Source organism: Eutrigla gurnardus (assembly GCF_963514095.1).
Source record: "Eutrigla gurnardus genome assembly, chromosome: 16".
Classification (NCBI taxonomy): Eukaryota; Metazoa; Chordata; class Actinopteri; order Perciformes; family Triglidae; genus Eutrigla; species Eutrigla gurnardus.
Window position 1 is genome coordinate 8230602 of NC_139927.1, and position 18586 is coordinate 8249187.

Here is an 18586-nt window from a genome sequence, read left to right on the forward strand (position 1 = left end):
TGAGCGCGCACACAAAGAAACAAACAAACTCCTCATGAGTACAAATCATTGTTTAATAAATCAAACTGACTCTTTGCTCCTATTTGAGTTACACTGTATTGCAAATACTCCTATACATAAAATAGTATCTCAATGACAAGAAGCACCTGACAGGTCAGATAGAATATATATATTTATATATATATGCATAATTTTCATGTATCAAGTGATAAGAAAACAAAGAGTGAACAAGATTAGAAACTGGGTGGTGAAAAGCAAAAATGCATAATTGACATAATCAATGGCTTCATCCCCCATCGTCTTATAGTACAGAGCTAACGTTGCTGTCACACCTTCATATAAAACACCGTAATGCGGTAGCAAAAAAAAAAAAAAAAAAAAACCTGGGAGGGAGACGGAGGGAGGTATTTATCCATTTACTTTTGGCTTGTAATGTCAAACGCTTAAAAAACGAACCCCAACTCAAGTATCACCTATCGCACGATTTGCCTCCTCTCCTGAAATGTAAACTGCAGTGTCATGGTATGCAGGTCGGGGGACGACTAAGTCAAACATTTTCTGTTTTTCCTCAAAGGGGAAAAGGCAGGAAGGAGGCGGAGCTTCCTGTTAGCTCTGAGAGGAAGAGCGGGATGAAAAGAGGCCAGGGACTGTCAGCAGTGGACTTACAGAGGAGACACTCTGCTCTCGACAGTTCTTCGAAGACTCTATGTATTCATAAAGAGTTGTTAGGATTCTCTCAAATGTTAACGGTACTAATAAGAGGCGAAAAGAAACTTAAAAGATTGGCTGAGGAAAAGACAGTAAAGCTCTGATTTGTTGCCAATGCTGCGTTCAGGAAAACAACCTCCCTGCTGTCCTTATTGAAAGAGGGGGAGGACAGCTTTGGTTTTTCAGTGTCAATACATCACCACATCACTGTGTACATCCATCCGTTCCTTTACCATTTTTTAACGGGGAAAATGGACAAAAACGAGTATTGCTTTTAAAATAAATGGAGCGAGCACAGGCGTGTTGGCACCTGTAGCTGTACGTTTTACTTCCTGTGTCACAAGGCCTTGGACAGAGGACGTGACACATGTGTGGCTATCATTGCCCCCCCAAAGCCTTTTACTTCTGAGTAAGATCACGCACAGAAAAGGAAGAGATGATGTAAGAGAGAGGGGGGGGAAAAGAGAGAAGTGAAACTTTAAATTAAAGGGAGGGGAGAGAATGCAGCGCAAGCAAGAGTATTTTGGATGTCGAGCTGGTGTGATTCTTCCCGTCTTGCAGAGCGAGGCTGAAGGCCGCTGCGCTCACATTGTAGTGAACTGACCGTGGGCTTCTCTCAGCTTTGCAGCAATCTGTCAGAAGAGGAAGACGAAAAAACTTGCATGAATACAAAAGCAGAGGCTGGCGAGCACGATGCAACGGCTCCCCAGGTAATAAGGCTTGTACGGACGCCAATTTACTCGGATAGGTGGTCGATAAAAAAACGCTTTACCGTCTCGTAAAACTTGACTTGCTCTTCCAAGTACAACTGCATGACCCTGTTGTAGTCGTAGATACGGTTGCTATGGAAGTGGTTCATCTCAGCTGTGGGAGAGGAGGGGGCGAAACAAGATATGAGATATCACATTACGATAAAAACGCCGCCGTTTCAACTGTTCGGAGTGAGCGTGTTACCTTGCAATGCATACGACATGGTGCTGACTCGTTTAGCCATGGTGACTTTGTCCTGAGGGGTAATTTTGCTGGTGGCCACCAGCTTGTCGGCCTCCTTCACCTTCTCTATGGCTGCCTGCAAGATTAAAACACACACACTTTTAGTGACATTGAACTCATCTGAATCCAGATAAAGGGATAAAAAAAAGAAGCAAATTAAAGTTCAAATGTTCACTTCAGTTTTGATGTGTGAAGTCGACAACTAGCAACTCACTAAATTGAGTGACACCCAGTAAAATGTGTTTTCTAATCTCCCTTTGTGTAACTATTATACCTTATGGACTCCGATGGTATCGGGGAAGCATCCCAGAAGACCTTTGTATTCGTTGTTGGTCTCCATGACGAAGTGGAGGTCTTTCTTGGGCTGCAAAGGGAACGAAGATGGATGGAAAGAGACAGAAACGGACGTAAAAAATTAAAAACAGGAAATAACACTGAGATCCGAAAGTGATTAGGAAGAAGACTGTTGCTGTCGTACTAAAAAAACTGGTGGAGTAATAGATGAGTTAAAGATATTTAGCTATACGTATATCAAAATCAACACCAGCATCCTCGAATGTATCAAGGGGAAGGTATATGTAGCCTTAATGCAACAGATAGACTCTTTTAGACTCTTGGCTCCGTCCACATCCACCCTCCCACAAGCACAGCTAAACTAAAGGCAGCAATTTCTACAGGGGCACTGATAAAAAGTGTCTGGTGCACCATGAGCTTACCAGAAGAATCCTCCCGCTGGAAGCTGCATGGATATCAAAAAAGGCCCGATTTTGATTTCATTACACACCACACACACACCAATCAGACTACATAGAACGGTAAGAGAAGCCACAAATAGCAGGACAAAACCAGATTCAGGAAATACTAGAGATAGGTTTCCCTGTGGCTTCTTCCTTTTACAGATACAGACTTCAGGGACAGGACGCCGGGTTAAAGGGGTCGTTAAAAAGCCACAAGCAGGATGTAAACACTGGCTTGCAGGCAGGAAATGTTCACAGACATTGTGAGATATATTATGATAATTGAGTGCGTGAAGGCGAAACAATAATGCGGTTCATAATAGGGTCTAAAATACACTCAGGAGAACGTCGAGGAAACGGAGGCCTTTAAGTTCTGCTGCACTGCCTTGTTCTTCTTGGAAACCAAGTGCAGCATTTTTCATAGTTGTTTAGGTGGGAATAAAAACACTTGAAGGCAACACTAAAGATTGTTTAATAGCAGAACATACCTGCTCGGCCACCATCTGAGCTATCTCCTCATACGTCTTGCCTGCCGCCGTCATGGCGTCCGTCAGCGTTGCCTCGCCTACGGCGGAGAAGGGGTTACAAATACACCGTGTTTCTCAACAGCATTTGTGTGCCAATTAGTTTCAAAACAGTCCCCGTAATGCGTGTCGGCACGGTTACTGAGCAATACCACCATTATTATATTTGTACCCACCTTGGTATCCACTGCTGTGGAAGACAGAAGAGAGGTTTTGGAAGGCTTTGCCGATTCTCTGGTACTCTTTTGGTAAAGCTGTGGAGGGGAAGAAAACAAAATCAGACACACACCGTGTGAATGAATCCGTCTTGAGCTGATAAAACACTCAACACACAACAAACACTTTATCATAAACAGCAATTACAGTTCAAAATGAAGGCGTGGCCTGTGTGCGGTAAAACATTGAGTTAACGTACGGCCTGTACATCTCTTCCAGTGCTCGTTGCCCACTGTGAGGATTTCCTTCACACCGTCGTCCATGGCTTTGGTGAACCTGCTGAACTGCTCACATTTCTGCTCCCTGCGGGACGTGGGACGCATTTTACATACGGTTAAGCATAAGCAGCCATACACACAATTCACGTCGGAGCTTTCCGAGCCAGGTTTAAAGGAGCAAAGTGTGATAAAACTCACACTTCAACGACGTCCAGTTCCGCAGCTTCAGGCTCTATCGTAGAGAAGACCATCACTCCCACCGTCTCGTCTTTCTCTGCTTTTCTCTTCCCCGTCTTCCAGTCCTGTACCAATCATTTAATTAAGCAATACATAATAATAAAGTACTTTTTAGGGATAAAGGGAGAGGAGAAACAGCACACCTTCTCATCCTTGTAGGTGAGGAAAATCTGGAATACTTCACTGCTGGAAACAACAGGGTGCCTGCACATCCTGGTCATCCAGCCCTGCAACCGCTCCATACGCATCTTAATAAACTCTTCCTCAAATCGCCCTGGAACAGGAAAAGATTTTACATTCTTTGGTCATAAGGAACGCTCATCTTTTTTGTGTTCGGTCGGAGTCGGACACTAACCTGTCACCTGCTTGTCTGGTAAAGAGGGGATGGGGATGGCTGACCCAAATTTGTCAAGAAGCCTCTCATACAGCCAATCAAAGTGCTTGTATCTGTGATTGACTGGTCGGTTTGTTGTCTGCAAACCAATAACACAGAGTTAGACACATTTCCCAGTGTTTTAACCAGATTTATAGCACAGATACGACAAAGTAACGGTACTGGATACTTACGTTGGGTGTGATTTGGTACTCGATGTAGCTCTTGAGGCCGTACAGCTTTGAGCCTTTCTTGGGATCAGCCACCACGCAGTCCAGCTGAGTTTCTGGGTAAAACCACACCGGTCCAACTTCTCCAACCTCAGCATAAAAAACAACGTTTAGACACCTGCTATGCAGCATTGCATACAAACATAGTTTCTCACTGGCAAAATGGGGAGCCAAGCAATCAAACTAGTGAACAAACTGTAGGAAATACAGTAAAGACGTGTTTGGAGACAACCTACATAGATGGGTAGCCTTTCTTTGCCCTTAGCGAGCTGCTTGCATAGAAGGTAGAGCTCTGGACCAGACTTGGAGAACCCAGGAAATCTGCTCAAAGACAAGAAAGAAGAAATTCAACCTCGAAAACGCACATTTAAACCGAAGCACATCAACTCAGCGATGCATTGTACCCAGTGACTGACATGCCTTACTGCTCTATAAAGTCTTACTTGTTGAGGGAGATTTTCATCGAAGACGCATGAGCTCCTCCTCTCTGGTTTGCTCCGCCGTCTCCAGATTCGGACTCGGCGTAACCGCCAGTGGACTTGTCGTCCCACTCATCGTCCCACTCGTCGTCCTCCGCTCCTAAGAGCAGATCCATGCACACGCGGGTTGTGTTTTAGGCACAGAAATGAATAACTAATGTGCAACAGCTGATTATGTAGAGTTGCCGGGGAAGATTAAATGATACAAACAGCAGGCATTGGTCTATTATCTCCATTAACCACTAGCAGATACATTGAAAGGGTTATTCAAAGGCTTCCATAATCGATAGCTGTTGTTTGATGATCCACCATTTCAGTCATTTTGTTTTCCAAAATGAAAAGGAAGTGTTGCTTAATCCAACCATGATGGATAAACCAAAAAGTAACAACAGCTAAACTAAGCCAGCCACAAAACCTCCTTTCTCACCTTCACTCTATCTTTACAAAAATGTAAAACATGTCAACATTGTGATGTTGATATGACAAATATGGCATATATCAGTGTAAAATATAATCCAGTTTCACTCCTCTGTCATTCCTTTCACATCTGGCACTCACACGTCAAGTTAACAAAGTGTTAATATCAAGATGCAGACTGAATACTGCACACACATGCTTTTAAGACTTTTAATCATAATCATTAATTCCTAAAACTATTTGCTGGAAACCCTTCATGAGTAGTTATTGCCAGTCACACACCCACACACACACCCACACACAAGCAGCTTGGTAAAACGCATCCACCAGGCGATGCATGCCAATACCTGTGTAATCGATAAGGTAAGGATATGGGTAGATGTCTTTGGCAAGAGAGAAAGAAAGGAAACGCCTGTTAATTCCTCTCCTTGCCATTTATTCCTCCAGTTCTCTTTTTACAATAACAACTAGAGGATTAGAAAAAAATCAGGTCAAGTAATTTGTCCTTCTGACTCATGAGTGAGGCTAACTTTTCCATAGTCGAGCAGAAAAAAAAAAAAAAAATCATGACTTGGTTGTCCACATGCTGGTACTCTGTGAATGGCCTGGCCAGAGACAACAACAAAGCAGAACCACATGTGGGAGCTGCAAATCTGTTAAGACCTGGATGAAATTGTATTTGCATATAAAAACACTGGATCCAACTACCTGGAGATCCAGATTAGAGGGCTTGCTGTATATTATCATGGTATTTTACTGAGTATCAACTTCGGTTGAAATGCAGGAAACAGTAGCCTAATAAAGATTATTCTTTCTTATATTGTTGCATGATGGAAAAACCCCTCTGGTTCTCCAAGGAAGCTTGCCAAGATTTCTTGACCTTATATCACTCTGTGAAAAAATGAGTTGCATAATATCCTGATTACATATCTAAAGTGTTTCAATTATCCTGAGGTTAACCACGGCTGCTAACCTCACAGCTCTTCTTACCTGGGCCCTGGTAGGCCTGAGGGTGGCCCTGTGAGGCGTTGCTCCAGGGATCAGCAGGAGCCTTCCCGGTCTGGGTTCCCTCTGGATTGGACGCCCAGTTATTGTTGGAGCCCCCCGACGGGTCCGCGTTCCACACCGACCAGGGATCATTTCCGTTACTAGCCTGAAGGAGACGGAGAGACAAAAGAATGACAGATCAAATAAGGATAGGAGAGAGACAACACAGAGTAGAGTCCAGTCTGTTTAATGAGAAGCTGACAGGAGTCTTTAAACAACATGCTTTTTCCAAACACACGATGCAGACCTACCAGGGAATATGTGATGAGTGCATATTTGAAAACATTCGCTTACAATGATGGAAATGCGCACACAAACATCCTCAAGTCCACACAAACAATGTTTTTTACATTACTCAGAAGCTGAAAATGCAGCCGCATGCCGTGCTTTCAAGGCCGACATACTTCCAACCACTACGCAACCTTGTGTGCACAGGCATGCAATGCAATAGAGTGTGTGTATGTGTGCCTATTGTATGTTGCAATTAGCTTAATGCCAACCAAGTCATGAGCACAGAACTAGTGCAGGGTCACTCAAACCACCACGTAAAGCACAGACATACAGAAGTAAGTGAACCAGCAGTTTCACAAACGATTGACACAGCAGCGCAGCGAGCAACAACACGTGGCAACAACAGCGTTCTCCAGATTCAGCAGCGCATTCAGTCGGTTAACATGAACACTGAAAACATTTATACGATAATTTATGAGATCATCGCAGAGTTGATGTTTGTGCGCCGGTCAGATGATTGGTCAGTGTGATTAGTCAATTGCGCGTGAGATACGGTAATCACTGACTGATCCTTGAGCTTTTAATAGGTTGGTTTGTTGTGCTGATTCACACAAATTAGATAAAGGGCACGGGGGTTCGATGACGTGCGAGTGTGCATACGTGCACTGTAGTGTACGGAGAGGGTGAGTTCATGCTGTCTGCAGGCAGTCGGAGGAGTAGGAGGGGGGGGGGGGGGGGAATTTGCCAAAGCGGACCAATCAGAGAGGAGGGGGCTTGGGGCGGGGATTGGGTGAGGGGTTCAGGGCCTGGTTTCATCCACCACCCCTACGTGGCGGTTACCTCATCGGGGGACGAAAGGTAGGGGGAAACTGGGGTGTCGGGGGTGTCCGGCTGGGGACTTAAGCCCCCAGCATCCACCTTGAGGGGAGAAGAAGGTGACATCATCACACAGTGCCAGCAGAGAAGGTTAACACTCAGCATGGGATGGGTTAAAGTGACAGTGGGTATGGATGTGTTTGTGAGTGAGTGTGTGGGTGAAAGAGAGAGAGAGAGATTGAGCATGAACAATAATGGCTGACACATTTCCTGCTTTGACTCAACTACATACTGTGCCCAAATTTCTACTGATCCAGCAGTACATTTACGCTTGTTGCACTTCCTGCTTGCTAAATACGCACGATTTCTCAGAGCTTATTTCTTGTTGGTTCTACTTTCCTAGAGCTCAAACCAGTCCGTTATAAATGACATGACCACTGGTCCGTTATAAATGACATGACCACTGTGAATATCTTCCACAGCAGCTGCTCTCACTTCTGCATCTCTGGGGATCACTCGGGCTGCACGTATTCCAGTGCAACTCTTTTCATCGCTCACTTCTGCTTTGTGCTTTTTTTCTTTTGAAATCACTTTTGAATGGGCAAATGGGAACACGGCAGGTGTGTATGTGTGTGGAAATGTTGCAGGTATTACTTCTCCAACACTGAATTTAGAGAGGTTACGGCTACAAAGGTCAGTAAACGCCCCTCCCCACACAAAAAAACGTAATATAAGCGTTAATTATGCGAGTGTGTTACCTGGTATTGTGCAGGTGCTGCTGCAGGAGCATAGGAATCAAAGACTGACAGGTCTGGAGTTGCAACATGTCCTACGCTTGGAGTAGGTGCTGCAGTTGCAGGGAACGATGGTACTGCCTTACCGAACTACAAATGGAAAGGTAAAAGACAAAGGGAGAGATTGAAAACAGTGCCATTAGATTTTCCAGTATGATTTAATGCCTTTTATGATCGTGTCTCCTTGGCGTTCCCTGGCTTTTCAAACATACTCAGTGAATCCAAAGTGTGAGAAAACTGGCTGGTAATACTTAAAAGTGTTCGCCTGGCTATTTTTTTTGTAGTTTTATCCTTTTACAGATGTTTTTCCCAGTGGAGTGCACTGAAATAGAAAGGAGTTTCTTGAGAAACTGCCCTGATGTTTTTCATAAGACGTTACATAAACAACCAGTGACATCAATGAGTTTTTAAGATTTGTGGGGGGAAAAAAAATCTCAACAGTCTGGGGCAGCTGGGGAGGTAACTTAAGGTCAGACAAACACCCGCATCCCCATGAGCTTGTTTTCTGAGTGAAACGGACGGATAATATCAACCTCTCCTGTAAACACACGACACTGTCACATGTTGCCATGGTGGTCGTTTAGAGTCAGGCTAAACTGTTCACAGAGTCCACAGAGTTTACTCTTAATCAGACTCCCTCTGCGTCTCTTTTCTGAATGTCTTCAGAGTGAATCATATCCCCATGATGAGGTCAGAGTTACTGGACACACACACACACGAACACCCTAATCAGCAAAACCCTGAAGGAGGCGCATCCTGTTGTGATTCTAGTTAGCCGCCGGAGTTCACAGTCAAAGCAGAAAACCTACCCTTGACTGTGATGACACGTATCTAACAGAGAGAGGCATTGTGAGGTTGAATTGTTAAATATTTGGTTGAACTTTGATACAGATAGTACACGTTTTGCTCAAAACACGACGGCAGACGGCCTTGTGGCTTCATTTCAACAACAATACACTTAAATGGCTGTCTGTCTCACCTCGATGTAGTCTTCTGGCACCAGGCCGACCTCCCCTCGTGAGTTCTGTGCTTCGATCCAGCCGCCTCCAATACTCTGAAACGGAGCAAGACCAAAACACAAGTTAGCGTGAAGGACCGGGACTGGCTGAGACCAGCAGAGAGTAGGTGTCTGCATCACATGCACAGAAAAATCAGCCTACTGGGGAACATTTAAAAAAAAAATCCCCTTAAAAAGGGAACCTGGTAGAAATGCATTGAAGTTAAAAACAAGTTTCTCCGGAAACATGTAGCTGCGTTACTCTAACAGTGTTTCTCTTAATTCACTACTACAACTGAGTATCTGTAAACACGCTGAAAGCTCCCCGGACAAATTCCTCCACAGTCACTTTATTTAGAAAAGGAAAAAAAACGATTGTTTTTCTGATACAGCAGGTCCTGATTGGCTTAACACCGACTTTGATTAGAAAACTATGTAGGTCAGCACACAGTGAGCGACCTTTGAACTGTGGTGACATCATGTTTACCGACGCTCACTTTTTTTTTTTTTTTTCCTCCTTCCTCTGTACATGTTTGGGACATTCTTTACAGGAGAGTCACATGAACACTAGTTTCAGGATATAACACACAGCTCTTATACCGAATAAATAGTTGACTTTTAGGCAGAAAATAAGACTTTTTCCAATCTTCCAGTGTCAGCAGTGACAAAGAAGGTCCAGATTAATTATTATGCAAACTATATCAATGCCATTTTTCCATGATGTACACAAAACAGAAACTTAGCTAAATAGGAAGGTCAAGGCATGCTGGGATATATTTACCTTATTGATGATAGTAAGTGTCTCGCCCTCTTTCACTGTCAACTCGTTGTTTCCAGCCTCAGCAGTGAAATCATATAAAACTTGTGCCTAAAAATAATCAGGAGGAAAAATCACATGACATGACACATGACATGACATATTCGATGACGACAGCTCATGAACATATATTTGCACATCTTTGTGGATGCACACACACGTATACCAACACACCCACTGACTCTTTAGTGGAGGATTATATTGTGGAGTTAAATTAATAAGCAGCAAAACGGGCCAAACTAGTTTGTCCGTATTATGCAGACTCTCTTAACTATGCACCAGTGTCAACAAAAAAAAAACGGGCAGAACCATCACCTGGCTCAGTTTAACGCAGGAGCCAGCAGAATTTCTCACACTGACCCACATCCACAAATCGGCCCTTCCCCCTTCAGCCCCGGCGACGCACACACAAACGTCACAAGGCAACACATACGTGCAACAGTGTGAAAACCCGCTAAAAATACATTGCTTTTCACGGGTCACTTCATGGCTAATTATTAAGGCTGGTGCCTCATATATTTTCATAAATTTGACTATCCAAATTAACTTGGATTGTCAGTTCTTATCTGTATTTAAAATGTCAGCATTCAATATGTTATCACAACAGTATTCACTTCCCAGACTCAACTAGCTCGCTTGTTCATTAACCAATGAGATGGAATTCAATTCTATTTTGGTGTTCAGCCTGCCACCTCTCAGGAGTTACGGAGGTTTCCAAACAGCAAGGACAAAAGAGAGTCAGTGAAAGCTCTTTATTTCTGTTTTGACGTCAACTTGGGCAAAGTATGAACTAGACCCTCCAAGCTTTATGGCTTTAAGTTGATTTTATTTAAATGTACGGTCCCACATTCAACATATTGTTGCTCCACTTGGATGTTTGACCTTTGAGAGTTTGACACTAGAAAACTGTTTTCACACTTAGCTGCAGAAAAGGGGAGGTTTCTCTGCGCTCACATTAAATCGGACTTTAAAGGTTCATTATATGGGATTCGGAGGCTATTTGAGATATAAAGAAGAGTAAAGTCTATCTGAGCGAAGAATGAAAGTCTCCCTCCCTCTGTGTGTGTTGTAATCAGATGTTCTACGTTCTTTGTTTACAAAGCTGGGCTGGCCACGCATCTCAAACTAAGGAGGAAACTGAGGTTAGCTGTGTCAGCACTTTTGCTGTAGTCTGCACGGTTAGCATCGTCATCGTCAAGTTGAGAAATTCAGAAATGCTGCAAATCTTGTATATGTATAGCACAATTTCCTGATATCACAGCAATCCCAGTCCAATGTGCAACTTTAATCACAGCTGTGAAGGGCAAAATGTAATTAGAAGTTACATTTCTGAAATTAAGAATATTTGCATATTCACAAATTCTGGAGAATACTCTTCATTATTATTCTGTCTTCAAGTAACATTGTTTGGAGGGGATGTTTATATTTAACGGGAAGGAATGCGGGACCTTTAATTGCACAATTGTAATCAAACCCACCCATCTATTTCCTGTTATGAGAATAGTAATACTTTATTACCCTGCTGTTGCTATTAACAATAATTGAAATGACTAACTAACTGTATTTAATGTAGTCTATGGCGAAGATTGACACATTTCACTCACATATATAGCATTGGATGGGCAAAGCCCATACACGCGCTAAAGACTACATTTCCCAGCATTCCACGGTGGCAGAAATGACCCGCACTGGAAAGGTAGTAAAATGTCACAAGACACTTTCTTGATGAGGCACATTTTCCATGTATAGCGAAAACACACATTCACTGCGTACAGACGCGTCGTAAGCGTCCGTTACACGCTACTTTAGCGGGGTATTAGCATGTTTTTGACTTAACGTGTAGCTTATCGACGTCAAGTAGTAACTGCAGACCTAAGGCGAGGAACTACAACGGCTACGAGTCCACAGCCCGCGATACTGTAAAAAATACAGTTGTCAGGGGGAGACTGGGGGAGACGAAATACCCGTGGTGACGTTAAAACACCGTGGAAAAGTTGTCAGACTTACCTTTAGCGCCATTGTCGAAGCATTGATCAATCATTACAAAAACAGGCCCTGCGGTTTTCAGGATTTCCACTCCTCAACTTGACATTTCCCCCCGCTGGTTTTCCTTTTTTTTTAAAAACCAAAAGCGAAGAGGAGACGGTAACGTCCGGTGAAGAGCCGCCGCAGCGCAAGAGGCGTTAACACATGACTAAAAACAGTTTGTCACTTAAAAAAAATGAAGGAAAATAAGGAAATGTGGACGGTGGGAACGGACTAGTTCGCTCAGTGTGGCTGCGAGTTTGAACCGCGCAGAGAGCTGCTGCTGACAGCACGGAGAGGGAGTGACCTGCACCGCGGAGAGAGAGAAACCGGAAAGGTAGTCTCGGTCCGACACGCTCCTCCAAGACGTGACGCGTTCACACAGAAAAGTAACATTAAACATCGGCTCACTTCAACTCAAATTTAAGAATAGGTACAACATAAATAATATACATTGAAAATTGTTAATGTAAAAAAAAACGTAATTAATAAACCAATTTCATAGGTTGTAATAATACAAATAATACATTAATAGCACCGGCTTTAAAAATGTAGATACACCTAGTAAAACAGCCATCGAAATGTTTGCTTTGAATCAATATTTCGAATTAGTTTTTTCCCGCTTAGTATTTTATTCAACCAAAACCCATAAACAATCATGCCGACCAAATTAGGTTAAGTTGATTTCAAACTAATGGTCCAAAGTTCCGGTACATGTATTCTTACGTCAAGGCAGCCACTGTGGTGTGTTTACTCACAAAGCTGTTGGCAGCTCACAGTTGGCACAGCAGCTGAAAGGGAGTGACCCCGGGTTTATTTCTTAGGCTGATGTCGCCCTCTGTTGGGTTCAATGTGCTACTGCATTTATCTCTCTTTGGGTACATGCATGCATCTTTTTTTTAAATTACCCTATAGGCTGTATAGGCCTACTAGGCTGGCTGAAAATTGCAGGTGCAATCACTGTTAATGGGTTAAAATGCCTTAAAATTGTTTGACCTGTAAGAGTTTGAAGTATCACTTGGTAAGAAGTTACAGCAGCCAGTGTAAAATAATAATAATAATACTCATGAAGATATACAGTGCAAAATGTATTGTGTCTTTTAATGACTAAAAGAGAGGGAGATAGAGAGAGAGAGAGATGAGAGGTATACCTTTCATTTTGGCCAGAGTTTGACTCTAGTTCCAACCTCTGGCCAAAATGAAAGGTGCAACTTTCATTCCTGCTCGCTCCTCGTCACCTCCTCATATATCAAACACCTGAGTGGTCTCATTTGTCTGTCGGTGTGAGAGAACCGGTGGAACAAGTCGACGTGAGAGGAGCTGAGAGGGGATACAGCAAACAGGGGAGGTCTGTGGCACGTCATTAATGTTTTATTTTATTTTTTAAGAAGAATTTGCAGATTTCGCACAAAATAAAGAAATCTTGAAATCTGAAAGTGTAGTGAAATATGGCACAAAATTCCAGCTGAGATTCAGAGTTCTGTGATATGCAGTGGGGTTTTTTTTGTGTGTGCCAAAAGGAAAAATGAGAAATGACTGAGCATTTTTTTGTACCTGTATCAGTCGAGGTATCACCTAACAACGCAGGTGTGTCGGAGGAGGGCGGGAGGACGTTGGGCAGCTCCACAGACAATGAGCTCAGTTTGAAGACCTCCAACTGAGCAGAGACATCATGCGCTCCCTTCTTCCTTTCCTCTGCCTGTTCTCGGTCCGGACAAAGGCAGCCAGGGCGTCGGAACCCGCCATGCCCTTCATGGAGTACCTGGACCAGAACCGTTTGGTCTCCTTGAAGTGGGGCTTTGACAACCCACAAGGCCACATTACGTTTGAGCTGGCGGTCAACACGACGGGCTGGGTGGGCTTTGGCTTGAGTCCGAACGGAGGCATGAGGGGGTCAGACATCATCATAGGGGGAGTTGGATCCAATGGAAGCTACTTCACAGTAAGTCATCGCCAGACATTAAGCCTTTATATTTCCTCCATACTTGGATATCTTTAAAGATCGCAGGCAAATTGTCTTGAGTTTCCATGTTCGACAGCAAATTTAACACAATGCCTCTGTCTGAAAGTTGTGTCTTTTTGTCCATTAGGACCGCCACGCCACAGGAAACTCCATGCCCGTGGTGGACGAGCAGCAGAGCTACACTCTCCTCTCTCTGGATGAAAGCCAAGGTCAGACTGTGATGACCTTTCAGAGGTCCATTCAGTCGTGCGATGACAAAGACTTCCATATCACTGTAAGACATTCAAATATTTTGTCTCCCACTTCTTTAGGTGTTCTACATGTAATATCGCACAAACTTCAGTTTCCATCCAAACAACACAGCTTGAGAATTCAGTGATAAATCCATTATTTTGGCTATTACGCATGTTCTGTTACTTGAAGTTTCATTGCTACTGAATATGTGATGAGGTTTTCCTCACCATATGATATCAGAAAAATGTGACACCTTGTTGATGTCTCAGGTTGAAACTTTAAAAAAAGGATGAATGAACCATGTCTTGGAAGAAGGAAGGGCGGCTGCTTAGTCCTCCCTTAACCTCTTTATTGTTTTACACCATTGGTAACACTACAGTCTTTTGTATTGCTGATCTTAATCTAAGTAAAGGTCAAGTTACCTTTCTCGTATCCATGTGAAGCGCTATAGGATTTCACCTGTTAGGTTCACCTGGATGTTCTCCAATACCATGCATTGAATTGGGTGTTTTCAGGCATGAAGACAATGGTAACAAAAGAAAGAGGTACACAACATTAGGATTTTCCCATTGAACACGTGAAATACGATACACATTTCGGTTACAAAACACATTGCTTTATGAGTTGACAACTGTTATAGAAAATGCAAAGTCTGAACCATTACACTGTCTCTGTTTATCACTTGATTTAAAATAAGAGTAGTTTTGTAGCTGCAGCTTTTATACTGTAAAATACTCGTTGACTTAAATGTCCATGTCTCTAATAGGATCAACCCATCAAACTGATCTATTCCTACGGAATAACAGATGACATCACTTACCATCAGGCCCGTAGAGGCACCAAGGAAGTCAACCTGCTGAACTATAGGCCCAGAAGGACCCCGACCAACCTCAACTATATCAGCGCCAGAGTGGACAATGTAGGAATAACTGTACACTTATCCCAATGATAGACACGGCATGTTTGTGGGAATTATGGGAAAATATGTTGATTTTAACCTTGCAACCTTCCAAACGAAGAGACAAAGATGTATTGTTTTGTTTACCTTTATCTTCATGTTTTGCAGATCACTGTCCCTCAAAAACGTACCTACTACCACTGCAAGATCATGAAGTTTCAGAGCTTAAATGTAAACGCAACATATTATATACACCAGGTAATAATTTTTTCCCCTTCATCTTTCATTCACCTTTCAAAAAAAGTGACATGAAATAAATAGGAACTACAAGCATCTTGATTTTCATGTTTATTTACACTTTCTTCTACCAAATCTCTACTCCCTTGACCTCAGATTGAACCAGTCATTGAGCACCCTGACCTCGTGCATCACATGCTGCTGTACCGCTGCCCCTCCTATGTGACGGAGCCGTACGAAAAGCCGTGCTTCATGGGCGACGTAGGGGATGCCTGCTTCGGAGTGGTGGCTGCGTGGGGAGTGGGTGGAGGGGTGAGGGACAGTCACTCACCATTTTGCCATTTGTATTCTTGTGTGTGAAGCCGTATCAGTGTTGTGCTTGTAACTGATCCACAGTTTTTTTTTCCTCCCCTTAACACTCAGGTATTTGAGCTTCCAGAAGATGTGGCTATTCCTATTGGAGGTGCTGACAGCGATACATTTTATAGGCTGGAAATCCACTACAATAATCTGAAAAATGAAGCAGGTAGATAATATAGATCCTTTTCACACTATCTGTCTGTCTCTGTCTGTCTGTCTGTCCCAAGCCCAAGCCAAATAACCTTGATGACATCACAGGGGTCATGTTTTCAAACTTAACATAGCTCACTCAAAGGCTCACTGAAGACATTATGCACCTATGGTCCAAGCTGTGTCAGTAAATTAACCTTTATACAAAAATATTCGTGGAATTTCCCTTTAAAATGCCACCAACGCATTGAACAATAAATACACAGCATACGGTCATACTAACACTTATTTTCTGTATTCTGTAGTCTCTTTTCATCACATGACCAAGATGCAACATTCTTGAGCACCTGTCGTTCTCTCTTTAGGCAGGACAGACAGCTCAGGACTGAGACTGCACTACGAAGTCCAACCCAGGAAGCATGATGCCGGCATCCTGACCACAGGTGTGCTGCCTCATGACTATTTGAGCTACAACATCCCCCCAAAAGCTACTCAATTCCACACCTACGGCGTGTGTAACACCACCCTCGTTTCTCAGGTCTGTAGTGGTTCAAACTGGCACACGTTAATGGGTCATCGTATTGTCTCCCTGATTATGTTACATTTCCACCCCTAGCTTTTGAATCCGGTGCCTGAACTGCAAGTGTTCGCTGTGATGCTGCACACTCACTTGGCTGGAAGGAAAGTCAGAGTTGGCCATTACAGGTAAGAAAAAAAACAGATTGGGGGGTTGGCTTTGTATGAGTCAATACCTCAATTTAAGACTAAAAAAAGACTATATTTATTATATTTATATAATTCAAGTGGTTTTGTAAAAACACAGTAATAAATTGTTTTTAACCAAACAAATCTCACCGGTAAAGGAGTGAACGCCGTCATCCTATTTTGATGGACAACCAAAGGAGAAAGGAGAAGATTGAATGATGTGTTTGGAGTAGTTGTGTTTTTGGAGTAAAATCCCATTTTGGATCACATCGCAGCGCTGGTTTATGTCTTGGTCTCTGTAGAAATGGAAAGCAGATAGACTTCATTGCCCGGGATGAACACTACAACTTTGGTCTACAGCAGACCATGCCTTTAGGGAGCATCAAGACAGTCAAACCGGTAGGTCTCCATTGCCTCCATGCCCCCAAAACTGTAGAATTCCAACAGTGCTCTGTAACACATCGTGCCACGTTACTTGCCTCCCGTTACAGGGCGATGAGATTGCAGTGGAGTGCACCTACAATACTGCTGATCGCACCAAAGTCACTCAGGTGGGTAAATACTGTACGACATCGTGTCATCACACATGCAGTGTGCTTTAAATTAAATCAGTGTTGTCCAAGAAATATTACAAAGAAACACCTGTAACATGAAGACTTTTGATGAAACAAATGAGCAGGTATTGTATTATGCTGTTGTCAGGTATTAGTTGAACATAACATCAATATCATACTGATATACTTTAGTTTCTAATTTTATAGTAAATCTTACACATTTTTTTATGTGCATTAACCGGTACAATGACAGGTGGTGATTATATTAAGGTGGCTGGCTCTCCTATTCCTATGGCACACTTTATTTTAAAATGCATGTATAAAAGAGAATCTCTCACTTTTAAAGTCTTTAATGCCTGCCATGTTTCACATGCTCCTCCTTCAGATGGGGTTAGGAACTACTGATGAGATGTGCCTGGCCTTCCTACTCTACTACCCTGCAATCAAGATCAGCGCATGTGTTAGCCACCCAAATACAAGGTATCTATCAACGATCAACAATCTACCAGTAAGACCCGGTGCTATCCTACCCATACTATTTCGGCTAAGTGCTGGTTTACAATCAGCATACATATTTGACATGTATTTTTTAAGCAGTATCTCGATTCGCTCTTTTGAAGTCGCTCCATACTAATTTTTGACAGCATGTCTGAGTACGCCACAGCTACAGACCAGGATAAAATAACCGCGCAGGAGCGTTTCCTAAAGATCCTTCCACAAATTCAGTTGGTCACCGATGACGAAGTAAGTAATAGTCTTCTGTCTGTCATTGCTTTCACCAAGTATCATAAAAAGATGAATACACATTTCTATATCATCTCTTCCTTTTTCACAGTACAACTTCTCATTGATCCGAAACGGCACGATCAGAGAGATGATGAAGTCACCGTCTGTCACTTGTCAGGATGCAAATGGCGTGAGCCGACTCAGCACTTCCTGGACGAGGAACCCAGCAGGAATCATTCTGCTGCTACTCTGGATTGCAATAATGTAACATGGATGTATGAGCAACAGATCCAAAAGTATTGCAATCTTGATAAAGGAAAGTACATCTGATCAGTTCTCTATTATATCCAAACTGGGTGTAATACACTTTACAGCACAGAATTTATACCGCCATTTCTCTGTTCGTAGCACATGTTTGTTTGTTTTTTAGTATTGATTATTAATTGCAGATCAGGTGTCAAGTTATTTAGCAAGTGGCATATTGATTTTCATATTTAAATGTACACTCCTATCTTATTTTAAAAGCGTTTTCATAACACTTAACTATTGTATTGTATTAAGTAATTCAGCCACACTAGTATACTGTATATATACTGTAATATATACTGTATGCCCGTATTACAGTATATATACTGTAATATATACTGTATGCCCGTATTACAGTATATATACTGTAATATATACTGTATGCCCTTATCTCTGTGTATCTTTATGTATTGTGTGTATTTCATACTCTCTCTGTAAGCTTAATTGCTGATTTTATAATTTGCTTGTTCTTCTCCTTTAATAAATTATATACACCCCAAATAATACATAAAATGTTGTTAGAATGTGGCAAGAAACAAAATGTGGCATTGAAGCATGTAGTTACAGATGCCCACCACAGGGGGAGCTCTCAGT

At 42.6% G+C, this 18586-nt stretch overlaps 2 protein-coding genes across 3 annotated transcripts; one reads left to right on the plus strand and one right to left on the minus strand.

Moving 5' to 3' along the window:
* Positions 1-32: 32 nt before the first annotated feature.
* Positions 33-12138, minus strand: snx9b (sorting nexin 9b). Of its 2 annotated transcripts, XM_084031150.1 has the most exons (19): positions 11842-12138; positions 9799-9885; positions 9000-9074; positions 7985-8110; positions 7251-7328; positions 6123-6285; positions 4680-4815; positions 4473-4557; positions 4201-4326; positions 3989-4106; positions 3777-3907; positions 3595-3698; positions 3378-3481; positions 3139-3216; positions 2927-3003; positions 1976-2065; positions 1663-1777; positions 1481-1572; positions 33-1340 (listed from the first exon to the last, which is right to left on the minus strand). In XM_084031150.1, exons 1-19 carry the CDS (start codon positions 11851-11853, stop codon positions 1293-1295), a joined length of 1845 nt encoding a protein of 614 aa, XP_083887276.1. In that variant the 5' UTR covers positions 11854-12138; the 3' UTR covers positions 33-1292. The 2 variants fall into 2 exon arrangements, with proteins under 2 accessions (XP_083887276.1, XP_083887277.1); XM_084031151.1 differs by lacking the exon at positions 7251-7328 and having other exon boundaries at positions 11842-12137.
* A 1311-nt stretch (positions 12139-13449) lies between these two features.
* Positions 13450-18287, plus strand: moxd1l (monooxygenase, DBH-like 1, like). Its single transcript, XM_084031152.1, has 13 exons — positions 13450-13801; positions 13950-14096; positions 14823-14975; positions 15123-15212; positions 15348-15503; positions 15615-15717; positions 16067-16239; positions 16318-16406; positions 16709-16805; positions 16898-16957; positions 17346-17440; positions 17605-17704; positions 17796-18287. The coding sequence occupies exons 1-13, from the start codon at positions 13532-13534 to the stop codon at positions 17952-17954; spliced, it is 1692 nt and encodes a 563-aa protein (XP_083887278.1). The 5' UTR covers positions 13450-13531; the 3' UTR covers positions 17955-18287.
* Positions 18288-18586: the final 299 nt, after the last annotated feature.

Excerpts from the sequence above, each read along its gene's own strand:
- snx9b (XM_084031150.1), bottom strand. Across the intron at positions 3,699-3,776 it reads TCACCTACAAGGATGAGAAG|GACTGGAAGACGGGGAAGAG; the intron begins GTGTGCTGTTTC and ends TGATTGGTACAG. Across the intron at positions 3,482-3,594 it reads GAACTGGACGTCGTTGAAGT|GGAGCAGAAATGTGAGCAGT; the intron begins GTGAGTTTTATC and ends CACGTCCCGCAG.
- moxd1l (XM_084031152.1), top strand. The coding sequence starts at position 13,532 with ATGCGCTCCCTTCTTCCTTTCCTCTGCCTGTTCTCGGTCCGGACAAAG. Across the intron at positions 15,213-15,347 it reads CAACATATTATATACACCAG|ATTGAACCAGTCATTGAGCA; the intron begins GTAATAATTTTT and ends CCTTGACCTCAG. Across the intron at positions 17,441-17,604 it reads GTTAGCCACCCAAATACAAG|CATGTCTGAGTACGCCACAG; the intron begins GTATCTATCAAC and ends AATTTTTGACAG.